General features: G+C 49.1%; 1 protein-coding gene across 1 annotated transcript in view; it reads right to left on the bottom strand.

Annotated features, from left to right (window-relative positions):
- LOC144692533 (pre-B-cell leukemia transcription factor 1-like) overlaps positions 1–15,019 on the bottom strand; it is a 724,336-nt gene that overhangs the window by 89,954 nt on the left and 619,363 nt on the right. The window contains exon 4 of the mRNA XM_078561505.1: positions 3,966–4,156. Within this exon, the coding sequence (XP_078417631.1) occupies positions 3,966–4,156 (191 nt within the window). The remainder of the gene's footprint in view (positions 1–3,965; positions 4,157–15,019) is intronic.

Below are 15,019 nucleotides of genomic sequence, written 5' to 3'. Positions count from 1 at the left end.
TTGATGTTCTGTGGTGGGGTCATGGTCCAGGGAGAGGTAGGAGGAAACGTCTGCGAGTTGACGCTCAGCCTCCGCGAGGTAGAGGTCAATGCGCCAGACAACAACAGTACCACCCTTGTCAGCGGGTTTGATGACAATGTTGGGGTTGGACCGGAGAGAACGGCAATAAATGCTGGCCCAGCCAGCGACGCCCACATCCCAAGAATGAATTTTTTTTTAATTGCACAGCAGTGAGGTTTAGACTTGCAGGAGGAACAAGGGCAGAGTGCATGCCATCTGTGAATGATTCCAGGGAGGAGGTAGAGATCTGAAAGATGTATTCAAAATCATGAGGGGTCTGGACAGAGTAGATAGTGAGAAACTATTCCCACTTGTGAAAGGATCAAGAACGAGAGGGCACAGAGTTAAAGTAATTGGTAAAAGAAGCAAAAGTGATACGATGAGAATCTTTTTCGCACAGCGAGTGGTTAGGGTCTGGAATGCACTGCCTGAGAGTGTGGTGGAGGAAGATTCAATCGAGGTATTCAATAGGGAATTAGACTGTTACCTGAAAAAGAAGAATGTGCAGGGTTTCGGGGGGAATGGAACTAGGTGAGTTGCTCATTCGGAGAGCTGGTGCAGGCACGATGGGCCAAATGGCCTCCTTCTGCCCTGTAACAATTGTGTGATTCTGTGGTGAGGGTAACACCAGCTGCTCAGCTTGCTGCCCAAGATGCCAGGGCATGCCCTTACCAATGCAAGGTTCACTTAGGCTGCACCTCTGAACTGATGTTGGAACCAGATGCAATAGCTACCCTTCCTGGGCCTCCTGACGCCACTGACAAAAAGCAGGCCCTACAAAGAACCAACCACGTTCTCCCTATTGGTCCCTGTCAATTCATATCATCCCATTTATCATCAGGAAAGTTAAAGAGGCATCTTGCCACCCAGTGATGAAAAGTGGGTAAGGTGAGAAAGTGATGCAAGGTAATCATATTGATGTAACTAACTTAACTAAATGGAAGGAATTTCACTACAGAACATTTTCTCATATGTCCATGGGCAGAGCCTTGTTAAAAAACTGCCTTCTTCCTCCCCCTATCACTCACGGCTGGTGCAGCCCCTGTGGTTTTAGCAGAGGTAGAGACAAGCTGCTCCGAATGCTGAGATGCTCTTGGCTGGCCTCTGTTGGGTTTTGGGACCTGTGAGGGCCCAGGCAAAGACTGCTCCACCTGCACCTGCGTAGGAACGCCCTCAGCCATCAGGACTCGGGGCAGCATGGAGGGGTAATGACTGAGGGGGTGTGCGGTGGGGGATAGCAATGGATGAGAAGAGGGGGCACTTTTAGCGGAATTCCCACTTCCATGCCCCCTTTCACCGTGTTGTGCGCTAATCACAGTTCAGGGTTACCGCTCGACTGGAGAGCACTTTGCAGCAGACCAGTGCGGCCTTACGAAATCAAGGTTAGAGGTATCTGTCCCTCTCTGCAGTCCCGGCGCTTGAAGGACCTGTCAGTACATCGCCCATTCTCCGCTGCTCCTCCTCAATGATTCTCCTCTTCCTTACCAGTTCTCGGGGTTGGGGAGGCTGCAGTGTCCGTGTCCAGTTGATCAGATATTGGAGAGAGCTGTGCCCTCCGGCATGGACTCTCCACTCCTGTCCCTGCCAGCACCACCCTCTCTTGCCTGTGAAGCGTGAGACACCAGGTGAAAACACAGCTATCTGTCTAACTAACTATGGCAGGAATATATGAGCTGCAGCACAGTGAGCACAAATCCTGTGACAGACGCCCTCAGAAGGAATCAACTCCTTGGAAGGTTCATCGTCCGTGAGGTCCAGGGACAGCTACTGTCCACCTTCATCTGACAGAAAGGAAAGATATGAGGTTGTACTGTTAGGGTAAGCATGTTGCTGATCATTATGAAGATGACCTTATTTCAGAGCTGAAATCAAGTTAACATGACTGAGCACTGTATGACATGTGACTGATATTTTACTTTGCTTCCCAGTAACATCGAACTCCCCATCTCCAATAATCATGGATTCTGATACTCCACAGGTCTCCAGCACACCCCCCTCTGCTGTTGTTCGCTGGTAAACCCGTGCAGTCCTACCTCTGCTACTCTCTCTCCCATGTTCTGTACTCTCTGTGGGCCTGGAGTCACAAGTAGGGCAGACCAGGTAAGTGATGGACAGATTTCCTTCCCTAAAGGGCATTAGCAAATCAGATGGGTTTTTAAACAACAATTAATGATAGTTGTCATAGTTACTATTAATGAGATGAGCTTTCAATTCCAGGTTTATTAATTGAATTTAAATTCCACCAGCTGCTGCGGGGGTGGGATTTGAACCCATGTCCCCAGAGCATTAACTTGGTGTCTCTGAATTACTAGTCCAGTGACAGTGTCACTACACCACCGCCTTCCCTCACATTTGGTATGGGTCATTATCAGGGAGAAGTATGGGATTGCATCAAGCTGAGGGCGATTGGAAGTGGTGGGTGGACAGTCAGCAAGATGAGGAAGTGCATTGAAAGAGAAGGATGGGTATGTTTGCTAACTCCAAGGACAGATGTGAGGAAGTAAGTTTGACAAGACAGAGTGAGGGAGTGGGGTGATATAGGAAAACAGGTGAATGTACGAGCGTACTTACCTTTCCTGACCTGGTTAGATCATTAAAGTGTGTCCTGCGCTTAATTCAGGCACAGTGCTCCTACTGCTACTGACCTCCTGGGTCACCTCTATCCAGGTCTCCTTTGCAGCAGCAAGCTTTCTCTTGCCATTACTGAGAAAGAGTATCTCTCTCTCTCAGGCTCCTCAGAGCGACAGAGTCGCTAAGCATCATTGGACCGTGGCACAGCCTTTGAGTGCCCTGAATCCATTTTCATACCTTGTCTTTGCTTGCTTCCAGCTCTGTACTCCTCCAAATTCAATCTTTGGTTTGGCCCTGTAGATACTGTGGTTGAGATCACATCATGCTGGTCCTCAAAATACCCACTGCCACACAATCAATGCCAATCCCGGAAGTAAAGTTACAATAAGCTGGCTGTGCTACAATGCCAGTGCCAGACACGCTGAACTTACTTCTGTGTTCCCCACACAATATCAGATCCCCCACTCCCTACCCATCTCCAAGGTAACATCGAGGCCAAAAGCGTTCATTCATTCATTCCAGAACTGAGGAAGGGTAAGAAATGGGTCGATGACTGGCACTTCTCCCAGAGGCCTTCGTCTACACTGCAATGTCAGACGTATAAGGCAGCAAATCAAGATTATACAGCCTTGCAACTCCAAAGCAAACCTAGACAAGCCAAGGCAAGGCAGATGGAGCCGAGTCAAAGCCAAGTCAGGCAAACCAAACCCCAGTCAAGGCAAAACAAACTGAATTACACCAAACCACATCATGACAAGCCAAGCCGAATCAAACCATACCAATTGGCAAAAGATTATATAACCTTTCATTTCTAGTTATCCTGAAGGTGTGTGATTGTGCTGATTAGACTTGAGTATTAACATAGGTCTTGAAGAGGGTGCAGAGTAGATTTACTGGAATTATTCCCAGTGATGAACAACTTCAGTTATGTGGAGAGACTAGAGAAATTCTCTTCCATCCTAATCGATCTCAACAGAGAGGAAGCCACAACCATCGGTCAGCAATAGATTGAAGCCAAGTATGAGTGACCCTCATCCTACAACCTTTCTGTTACCACCTGGAGCACTATCCATGTCCTGGCCAAATTTTATCCAACTCCATGAGGTGAGAGGACACCCACCCCCACTTTCACAGAACCCAGCTACCCCCACACCAATAACCCTCCTTATCGCGTGGCTTCTATGTGTCTCTATTCTGTAAGTCCGAGCAATGGTCATGTAGCAACCTGCTGTCACTAACTCAATGCTCCATTGCAGAGACCTGTTTTTAGCAACTCTCCCCCTTTTGTTAAGTTCACTGACTGCATTGAAAGGGTACACATCAAGTCTCTTTACCGTGCATCCAGGAATCGTGAGCGGAGTATCATGACCGCTTCGCATGTACTCTGTTTGAGTTGCATTTGGATGGAGTTAAACTTGCGGTGGATGATGTTGACCATCCTCTCGATTTCCTTCGGGGAGATGGGCCGCGTCCGGCTCTGCTCCCGCAGTAGGTTCATGACGTGCGTGGTGAACTCATTGCAGGCCTGGAAGAGATGAGGTGAGAAGCAGTGAGAGAACCGACAGAGACACGGGCCCCGATGAAACACTGGACTGAGCAGGACTGAGCTGTCACTGTTATCCAGCATCAGACTCTGAGAACACACCCCGAGACCCTCGTCTTCAACAGCTTTTCTTTTTCCACGGCTTTGGTGTACCTGAACACCCTGCTGCCATGGAAACCAACTCCCAAATCTGACCAGTGGGGTAACCAATGCATACAGCTGTAATTCCCTCCTGAAACGTCTCCCCCTCTCTGCTTGTCTCCTCTCCTTTAAGATCATCCTTAAAACTTGCAAGTCTTTCCAAGCTTTTAATGCCACCCAACATCTCATGTAATGTTATATCTCCTTTAGTGGGTATGTTTGTTAACGTTCCTGCGAAGCAGCTTAGAATGTTTAGCTGTTTTAAAGGCGCTATATAAATGCAAACGGCTATTGTTGTAACAGATCAATAGAAACCCCCGCTGACGTTGTAACATGTCTTAAGACTATAGTCTGAGCTTGATGAGGTCAATGGTACGGGTTGATACTGACCCAGAGCTGTGTGTGCATGTCAGTAGCTTGATTCGGAGTAACCTTCAGATAAGTTAGTGCGATCATTTCCATCACCCAGGATTTTCAATGCACCAAAGGAGTGTGCTAAAAGTTGGGCATGCTGCCCTTCACCCTTGATTAGTGCTGGCAAGGGACTAGGGTCCATGCCCGCAGTGCCAATCTGATAGACCACTAGTATGGGATAGCACAACAATACAATTAACATTCCGACAAATGCACTTGGCTTGCGAACTCAGCTTCTTTATTTATCAAACCATGAGGCTTGGATGAGCCCTGATTCATTTATTCATTGGTGTAGTTTTCCAATTTACAAATCCCATTTGTCTGATGTGGAATTTATCGCGTTATAGGATGGTCACCAGGAAACAGGGGCCGGATTTGTTTCCGGGTCAGAAACCCCACCTCCAGGTTAAATCACAGTGAGTTATTGATGAACTGATTCATTGATTAACGTTAAGGCTTTCAACTGGCATGAGGATGGGTTTCCTGTCCAATTAAAGGTGGAGCTCCAGGCTCTTGAAGCTGGAGGGCCAATCAGAGGCCTTCCAACTTTCAGAGGAGCACCCGACTGCAGTGCAAGGTAGGTAACTCGGAGGGAGCCTCAACAAGAAGGTGCTCCCTCAGCCACATTTTAAAAAGTTTAGTTAAAATGCGGAAAACGCAGCCAGGCTACCACACTGAAGGGAGAGGGGGAAAGGGGGAGGGGAAAGAGTCTCTTTACGGGGTATGCCCCACCCACCCAGGCAGGCAGGGAGGGCCTGTTGGCCTGCCAGGAGTGCTGGGACCCCAGCCTGGGGCAGGATGCCCATCCCCAGGCAGTTGATCTGCGCCCCCATCACAACAGGGAACTGGAGGCAGGCTGGAAAATCACAGTGGGCTTCCTAAACTGCCCTTTGACAGGGTTCTTAATAAGACTAACTGCCTGCCCACCTTCTGGGAGTGGATGGTCTTCCTGGGACCCCAAACTCCTCTTCTCCAAAACGTTTGATTTCCTGAAAATGGCGTCTGCACCTGACACAACACCCAGCCGCGGTATTTTCAGGCCTCCGTTCTGACATTCAGTGGACCCCAAAGATTCAGTCCACCGAGTCATGAAAGCACAGAAGGAGGCCCTTTGGCCCATGGGCTCCATGCTGATAAATTTGAAAGGATTCCTTCTGTGTGGCCTGTTTGTGAAATTGTAAACAGATTCTTTAAGACCCAGGGTATGTGACTCTGTTACACCTGATGAGAGATTGAGGGCACTGGGCCTGTATTCTTTAAAGTTTAGAAGAATGAGAGGTGATTTCACTGAAGTGTACAACATTCTTACAGGGCTTGACAGGGTAGATGCAGGAAGGATGTTCCCCCCTGGCTGGGGGGTCGAGAACGAGGGGGCACAGTCTCAGAATAAGGGGCAGGCCATTTAAGACTGAGACGAGGAGGAATTTCTTCACTCAGTGGGTGGTGAATCTTTGGAATTCTCCACCCCAGGGGGCTGTGGAGGATCAGTCATTGAGTTTGCTCAAGACAGAGATCGATAGATTTCTACATATTAAAGACGTCAAGGGATATGGGGATCATGTGGAAAAATGGCATTGAGATAGAAGGTCAGCCATGATCTAGTTGAATGGCAGAGTGGGTTTGAAGGGCCAAATGGCCTACTCCTGTTCCTAAGTCCTATGATCCTATGGTGCATCAAGACGGTGCAGAAAAGATTAACGAGAATGGTTCCAGGATGAGGACCTTCAGTTACATGGATGGATTGGAGAAGTTGGGACTGTTTTCCTTGCAGAAGAGAAGGTTGAGAGGAGATTTGATAGAGGTGTTAAAAATCACGAGGGGCCTGGACAGAGTAGGTGTGGAGCAACTGTTCCCATTGGTGGAAAGATCGAGAACCAGAGGACACCGATTTCAGGTGATTGGCAAAAGATGCAGTTGCGACATAAGAAGGAACTTTTTCACACAGCGAGTGGTTAGGATCTGGATTGCGCTGCCTGAGAGTGTGGTGGAGGCGGTGGGACAATCATGGCTTTCAAAAGGGGATGGGGGTGATTACCTGAAGAGAAAGGGCTTGCAGAGCTGTGAGGAAAAGGCAGGGGAATGGGACTAGCTAAGATGCTCTTTCAGAGAGGCAGCACAGGCTCGACGGGCCGAGGAACCTCCCTCTGTGCTGCAACCTTTCTCTGGAGCTATGCTCCCACAGCAAACACACTCATCCAGGGTGTCCTGTTCTCCTGGGAATTGCTAATGATCGCTGGTTGGTGAAGGACAGCCCATTCCTGTTTATAGGCCATAAAAGCTCTAAAAGACGGTTAAAATAGGAAAACAACTCAAGCTAAAATAATAACACAACCATGAGGACGAGAAAGACAAAACATGGTGAGGAAGGGATGAAAGAGTACGCACAGATCATTGGTAGTGGATACTTGAATAAATGCAGGGATACCATAAAACAATTCCCCATGTTTCATATATGTGTTTGTTGCAGTGTGAGCGTAACAACTGAAAATGCATAAAACTAGTAGATCCCAAGAGATGGAAGTTCCTGTGATCTAGCTAGCAGCGGCCAGGTATAAGATCACTAAGGGGTGCAAGCGGTCGCAATCCCCACCCATAGAAACTGTGCAATGGGTGAGGACAAGACTGGGTCTGCTCTGATGCCCTTTGTGGCAGTAAATCACTCTCGGGGCTTGGGGCATGAATACTGGCAGTTTGGCTGGAGCAAGTTGAGCCACTTCAAGGGATCAAGGCCTCCAAGGGGGAAATCTGACAAAGGAGATAAGAAAATAATAGGAGGTGGAGCATGTTTCAGAACAATGAATGCTGCAAAAATTCCATACTTGATCACAGCCTTGTAACATCTTCCAGCTCACACCAGGTATGAACAGCTTTCTTCCCCCAATTGTCAGACATTAACTAGCTCACAATCCAAACCATTGAATGATGAAATAAGTATAGCACAAGGAAGGCCATTCAGCCCATTGTGCCTGTGCCAGCCCTTTGAAAGAGCCATCCAATTAGTTCCACTCCCCTTTCCTCCTAGCCAGTTTATCGAACCTTTTCGAAGGTTACTATTGCATCTGCTTCTGCCACCCTTTCAGGCAGCACGTTACAGATTATAACAAGTTGCTGGTTGAAACAAAAAATCTTCTCTCCCTTGTGGTTCATTTGCCAGCTGTCTCCTCAGTGGCAACAGTTTCTCCCCAGATGTTCCTTCAAAACCCCAAATAGGGCAGGATTTTCCAGCCCCCTCCCGCCGGTTGGGTCTTTTCCTGTCACACAGAAGTCAATGCACGTTTGAATGGCTCACTGCGTCCAACGCAGGGGAACCCGCCAAGGTGGGGCCAGAAAATTCTGGCCATAGTTTTGAACATCTCTAGTAAATCCCCCTTTAATCAATTCTTTTCTAAGGAGAACATTCTAGAACGAGTGGCCATAGTTTAAGGCTAAGGTGTGGTAGATTTAAATCAGCGATGAGGAGGAATTACTTTTCTCAAAGGTTCGTGAATCTGTGGAATTCACTACCTCAGAGTGCAGTGGATGCCGGGACGCTGAATAAATTTATGGAGGAGATAGACAGATTTTTAATTAGTTAAGGGTTGAAAGGTTATGGGGAGAGGGCGGGAAATTGGAGCTGAGGCTGAAATGAGATCAGCCATGATCGTAATGAATGGCGGGGCAGGCTCGAGGGGCTGAATTGCCTCCTCCTGCTCCTAGTTCTTATGTTCTTAAGTAATACCACTGTGGTAATCTGAAACAAAAACAAAAAATGCTGGAAAAACTCAGCTGACCTGACAGCATCTGTGGAGAGAGAAAAAAGTTAACATTTTGAGTGCGTATGACCCTTCCTCAGAGCTGAAGAGAAGTGGAAATGTGATGAAATTTATACTGTTTAAGGGGGTGGGGCAGGTGGAGCTGGATAGAAGGCCAGCAATAGGTGGGGACAAAGGAGGGATTGACGAAGATGTCATGAACAGAAGGACAAAGGGATTGTTAATGGTTGTGGTTAGTGCTAAAAGAAGGTGCTAATAGTGGCGTAAAGGTAAGACAGCAAAATGTGATTATAGCAGAACAAGGGTAGCATTGTGTGAAAGAACAGCATGGAACAATTATTAGATGCCCCTGTAGGGGATGGGGTGGGGGGAGGGGGCAGTGGTGGGGGAAAAAAAGGATAGAAAATGAAAAAAAAGGGGATAAAACTATGGATGAATGAATAAAAATAAAACAAGTGGGTAAAGAAATGAATGTTGAAAAAAGGGGATGAAAAAAGGGGGTGGGGATGGAGGAGAGAGTTCATGATCTGAAATTGTTGAACTCAATATTCAGTCTGGAAGGCTGTAAAGTGCCTAGTTGGAAGATGAGGTGCTGTTCCTCCAGTTGGCGTTGAGCTTCACTGGAACAATGCAGCAGGCCAAGGACAGACATGTGGGCAGCTCCCAATGCGGTTTCCTCTACATTGGAGAGACTAAACGCAGTCTGGGTGACTGCTTTGTGGAACACCTTCGGTCTGTTCGCAAGCATGACCCAGACCTTCCTGTCGCTTGCCATTTCAACACTCCACCCTGCTCTCATGCCTCCCCCCCAGCCCCCCTGCCGACCCCCTCCCCCAACCCCATCCTCTACAGGGCCACCTGTTACTTGTTCCATGCTGTTCTTTCACACAATGCTACCCTTGTTCTGCTATAATCACATTTTGCTGTCTTACCTTTACGCCACTATCAGCACCTTTTTTTAGCATTAACTACAACCATTAACAATCCCTTTGTCCTTCTGTTCATGATATCTTTGTCAATCCCTCCTTTGTCCCCACCTATCGCTGACCTTCTATCCAGCTCCACCTGTCCCACCCCCTTTAAACAGTATAAATTTCTTCACATTTCCACTTCTCTTCAGCCCTGAAGAAGGGTCATGCGGGCTTGAAACGTTAACTTTTTTTTCTCTCTCCACAGATGTTGTCAGACCTGCTGAGTTTTTCCAGCATTTTCTGTTTCGGATTTCCAGCATCCGCAGTATTTTGCTTTTACCACTGTGGTAATTATGGTTTTATGTAACAGGAGTATACCTTTAAGAACAATGTTATAAAAGAAGATCACGTGATCTTGTGTAACCAATAGAGGAGTAGCGTGGGCTACCTCTGTAGCCAGTAGTGTGGAGATAGAGTTTGATGTGAAAACACACATGAGTAGCTGCTGAGTACCTTGTAAATAAACAGAATGTTTTCCACCTAAGAAGCGTCTGCTGATCAACTTTATTTATAGTACCAACTCGACCACTACTCACAACAAGTGTGCAATGAGGATCCACAAGATCCAACAACCACCTTTTCCTGTTTTCTTACATAACTGGGATGTCTTTGGAAGGGAACCTGTCAGAAATTAACTGCAGGGTTTCAAATTTTATCAAAAGGTTTCACTTCACAATCGCCATTCCGGCAAGGCTAAGTGACAGGCGGAAAGCAGCTGACATCACGGTTAGGGGGAGTTGGACATGAGGCAGGAGTCGGACTACACAGTATGGGTAGAGGGATGGCCAACTTTCTCTCCTGAGAGCGGATTGGTCGTCCCCTGCCCCCACAACCCATCTCCTGAGAGCGGATTGGTCGTCTTCTGCCCCCACAACCCATCTCCTGAGAGCGGATTGGTCGTCTCCTGCCCTCACAACCCATCTCCTGAGAGCGGATTGGTCGTCTTCTGCCCCCACAGCCCATCTCCTGAGAGCGGATTGGTCGTCTTCTGCCCCCACAGCCCATCTCCTGAGAGCGGATTGGTCGTCTTCTGCCCCCACAACCCATCTCCTGAGAGTGGATTGGTCGTCTTCTGCCCCCACAACCCATCTCCTGAGAGTGGATTGGTCATCCCCTGGCCCTACAACCCATCTCCTGAGAGCGGATTGGTCAGCCCCCATCACCCCCCCTCCACAATCCATCTCCTGAGAGCAGATTGGTCAGCTCCTTCTCCCACAACACATCTCTTGAGAGCGGATTGGTCAGCTCCTCCTCCCACAACACATCTCCTGAGAGCGGATTGGTCACCTGTTCTCTTGACCTTCCCCTTGAGAGTGGATTGGTCAGCCCCCACCACCCCCCCCCTCCACAATCCATCTCCTGAGAGCAGATTGGTCAGCAACTCCTCCCACAACACATCTCCTGAGAGCGGATTGGTCACCTGTTCCCTTGACCTTCCCCTTGAGAGCGGATTGGTCAGCCCCCACCACCTCCCTCCACAATCCATCTCTGAGAGCGGATTGGTCAGCCTCCACCACCTCCCTCCACAATCCATCTCTGAGAGCGGATTGGTCAGCCCCCATCTCCAGCAACCTGCCTCTGTTAAAACTGGAAGCAGGAGGGGTGGATGTCAAGATTGAAATTTTAAATACTTTTACCATCCCAGCCACCCCTACCTCACCTTGTCGGTTAAAATTCCTCCCCAGTACTCCAGTGAGGTATACAGTTCAGCATAACTTCCTTGCTGTTGCATTCTGTACTGACATTTATAAAACGCAGGGTTCTTTTTGTCTTTTTAAAACTTTTTCTGCCACCTTTAAAGATGTGCAAACCCCGAGGGGCGGAATTTAGTCGGTGGTGCACCATTCCTGATTTTTTTTTAAATTAATTAACGGGATGTGGGCTTCGCTGGCTGGGCCAGCATTTATTTCCCATCCTTAAGTTGCCCTTGAGAAGGTGGTGGTGAGCTGCCTTCTGGAACCGCTGCAGTCCATGTGGTGTAGGTACACCCACAGTGCTGTTAGGGAGGGAGTTCCAGGATTTTGACCCAGCGACAGTGAAGGAACGGTGATATATTTCCAAGTCAGGATGGTGAGTGACTTGGAGGGGAACTTCCAGGCGGTGGTGTTCCCATGTATCTGCTACCCTTGTCCTTCTAGATGGTAGTGGCCATGGGTTTGGAAGGTGCTGCCTAAGGAGCCTCAGAGAATTCAGGTGAATTCTTGATGGTGGAACAGGAAGAGGATGCCACTTCCGCTTTCGTGTCAGGAGCTGATGCCCATGTGATTCATATGAAAATTTAAAAGGCTGGCGGTGGGCACATGTAACATAGTGGAGGGGGCAGGTGTCCATAGGGTTCCCCTGTCAGGTGACAGTTGAACAAGTCCGGGCGGGCTATAATCAAGCCACCTGAAAGAGCAAGGAGGCTCTGCATCAAGGTCATAGGTTCTATATCCACCTCCATTCGTTTTGTAGATTGAGCAATTTATTTTTGCAACCCCTCACAACCCTGAGCACCCCCCATCAAACTTTTCCCTCCATCACTCCCCCCCCACCATTACAATGTATGGTCTTGGGGCCATCATCACAGCCCCATCCCCACCACCACCCTTCCCACCATCACCAGGCCTTTTGCAAGTATCACTGGAGATGTCAGAGCAAAGACAGAGGCCGTTCCCACAGTTCAGCGAAGCCTCCTTGCAGATTCTCCTCCAGGCCATCAGGGAATGGCAGGAGCTGCTCATTCCGAGCGATGGCAACAGGGGGCCTTCCCGACTGACCAAGGCGGCCTGGATGTAGATTGCAGAGGAGGGGGTCCACTGAACATCAGGGCTGCGCTGCCGGAAGAGGGTCAATTGATCTCCTTCCATCTGCCTGGGTAAGTGGCACAGTGGCATGGGATTGTCTCTCATGTGGGCATCAGGTTACGCACTTGTGTGAGTTTGCAGATAGGCTAAGGGGTGAATGGCATGATCATTCTCAGGACTGCATGGCACTTGAGGCCAAAGGGAGGGACAGTTTGACTTAGGTGAGCAATTGGATATAAACTAATACATTGATGGACTAGTATTTGTGACAGGAATGCGTGTGGACAAGGGGGTCAACTGGCACTTGTCAAGTCACTAAACTCTGGCAGGACAAGTGGACCCATAATGAAAAAAGAAACGGTGAAGAGGGGTGTCCAATCTCAAGGTCCTCACCGCTGCTGAGGAAGAAGCACCCCAGACTGCCAGGCCCATCCCTAGCCGTTGGCAAGGCTGAAGTGACAAGGCAGAAGAGTGAAAATGCATCTAACCTGGTGCTGCCATAGTGGGCGCTCAGGACCACGTGAGGAGCTGGACTGTGCTCACAGTCTCTGTGAACTGTGATGTGTTTCCTGCTTTCTTTATAGGTGTCCGCAATCCAGACTCCAGGCCTCAATCACCGGAGGCCAAAGACTCCACCTCTGGACACAATGACAACAATGACCCAGAGGATGCACTGTCACCTGCCTCTCCCCCACTCCCTGCCCGCTGAGCTATACCCACCTGTGTCGCAGAGGGGTCAAATGCAGAATTGAGGGCCACGTCCCTGTGAGCACAGCATAGGCCACATCCCAGCAGCTGAGGGAGGCTGTGACAGCTGAGGCTCCCCCCCTGACACTCAGAGGACTGCTGGGCACCAGGCCCCTGGTGAACCCCACGCTGCCGATGGGCCTCTGGTTGCAGCCATTACAAGCTTGCTGGAAATGCAGCTGAGGTTAGGAGAACATGTGGCGGCAATGCCAGGGGTTATGCGCCATTTTGCGCGGGGTATGGAGGAATCTCTGCAAGCCACGAGTTTTGCCATGTCTCAGGCATGTGAGCACATGGCTTCCTTCATGGAGAGGGTGGCGATCGCCATGGACAGCAAGGTTGAGCATTCGATCCATATACGCTCTGACCTGCACTCTGTCACTCTGACTCCATACATCAGTGGCTGGGTGAGGGGGGGGGTGCTGCGAGGCACCTTGACCTCCCTCCAGATGCCCCTTCCTCTCAGGGAGGCAGAGAGGTGCTATTGCGCACCCAGATGGAGGAGGCCAGCTGCCCCGGGGAATTCCTCTCAGGACACCTCCAGCGTGAGCGCTGTCATCTTCACCTCTGCTATCGACACCAGTGCCTCCCACAGGTATGACCAAGGAGGTTGCCCTTGCACCCGTGCGGGACACCCCCAGTAGGACAGAGCGTTCAAGGCCCTGGACCTCCAGAGGATACAGGTCAAAGTCATCGCAGGAAACTGGGCATCACATTGAGCAGCCTGCCTCCACCTCAGCTACTGATGTTGGCTTCACCCCAAGGTGTAGGGACAGGAAAAGAGAAAGAAAGAAAGCTTAAGGTTATGAGAGCACAAGGGTGTCATGGGTGTTGTAATATTCACTTTGTCACGGGTAAATATTGCACAACATATTGTTTCCACTTTATTCATGTGTGCATCATTATCTTTTTAAGGGAATTGATTAGTCAGAGAGCCAACTATATCAGCATGCCTCGTGGTTGGTACTTAGGATTACCACCTGTGATTAAACGTATTCCTGGAAGTTTCATCACATAACTTGCCCTCACGCTCCAGCCATTAGTCGGCCAGCACATCCATCCTTGTGATGCACAGCCTTCCTACGCCAATTGGAAAGCAAAAAGACACATTATCCAATTGGATGATGCTTAACTGTCAGCCAAATAGCTTTTTCCCCCTGTTTTCTGTATTTTCATATCTGGTAAAGAGAAACGTTCAAAGAAAATGATAAAAATAATCTTTTTGAATGTCCCGATGACTTTTCTTCAGTGTTGCACACAGCAGTGTCCTGGAGATTGATCTTCAATTCCTGGAGACTCCAGGCCAATCCTGGAGGGTTGGCAGCCCTATTGGCCCTCACTGATAGCAGCAGAGGAATGGTATACGCTCCCTTCTTGTATAGGAGATTATGGTGGTGTGTGTTTGCGCTCAGTCTTTTTTTACTGTTCATGTGTGCGTCCAATTTGATGTTTGCCAGTCTGTGGGACACAGAGGAACATGCGGGAATTGCAGACACTCCATTATAAGAGTTCTGAAGAAGAGTCATATTGGACTTGAAATGTTAACCCTGTTTCTCTCTCCACAGCAGCTGCCAGGCCTGCTGAGTTTTTCCAGCACTTTCTATTTCTATTGCCTGAGGTTATGTTGCACAGGGTCACCTTAAGTGCCTTATGTGAAGTCAAGGACCTGTAATGATGGAGCAGATTCTGAGATCTCGGTCCTGATAGGCTGTCCACTGGCGCATCAGTCGTCCTGGGTAACAGTTTTTCGTAGCGAGCATGTGTGACAGACGTCCCACTCCCCTTGCCATCCTAGGTGGGTGGGGATGCAGGTTCAGAGATGGCACCTGGGGAAGGTGGGGCGAGGTGGGGCTGGCATGGATTGGTAGACATCTTGAGCAGACAAACCTGTCCCGCCAATCGGAGAATGGTCATGTAGGTCCTTCAGTCTTGGGCAAATCTCATGTATGTGAGCTTGGCACATGTCTCCCTGGCCCTGGCATCCTGCAGAGGTTCATGCACATTCGTGCCCTCTTGTTCAGGCTCTTCCCATTC

This window comes from Cetorhinus maximus, chromosome 17 (assembly GCF_964194155.1).
Source record: "Cetorhinus maximus chromosome 17, sCetMax3.hap1.1, whole genome shotgun sequence".
NCBI lineage: Eukaryota > Metazoa > Chordata > Chondrichthyes > Lamniformes > Cetorhinidae > Cetorhinus > Cetorhinus maximus.
Note: the sequence above shows the minus strand (reverse complement) of the source record. Positions and strands in the feature narration are given on the sequence as shown.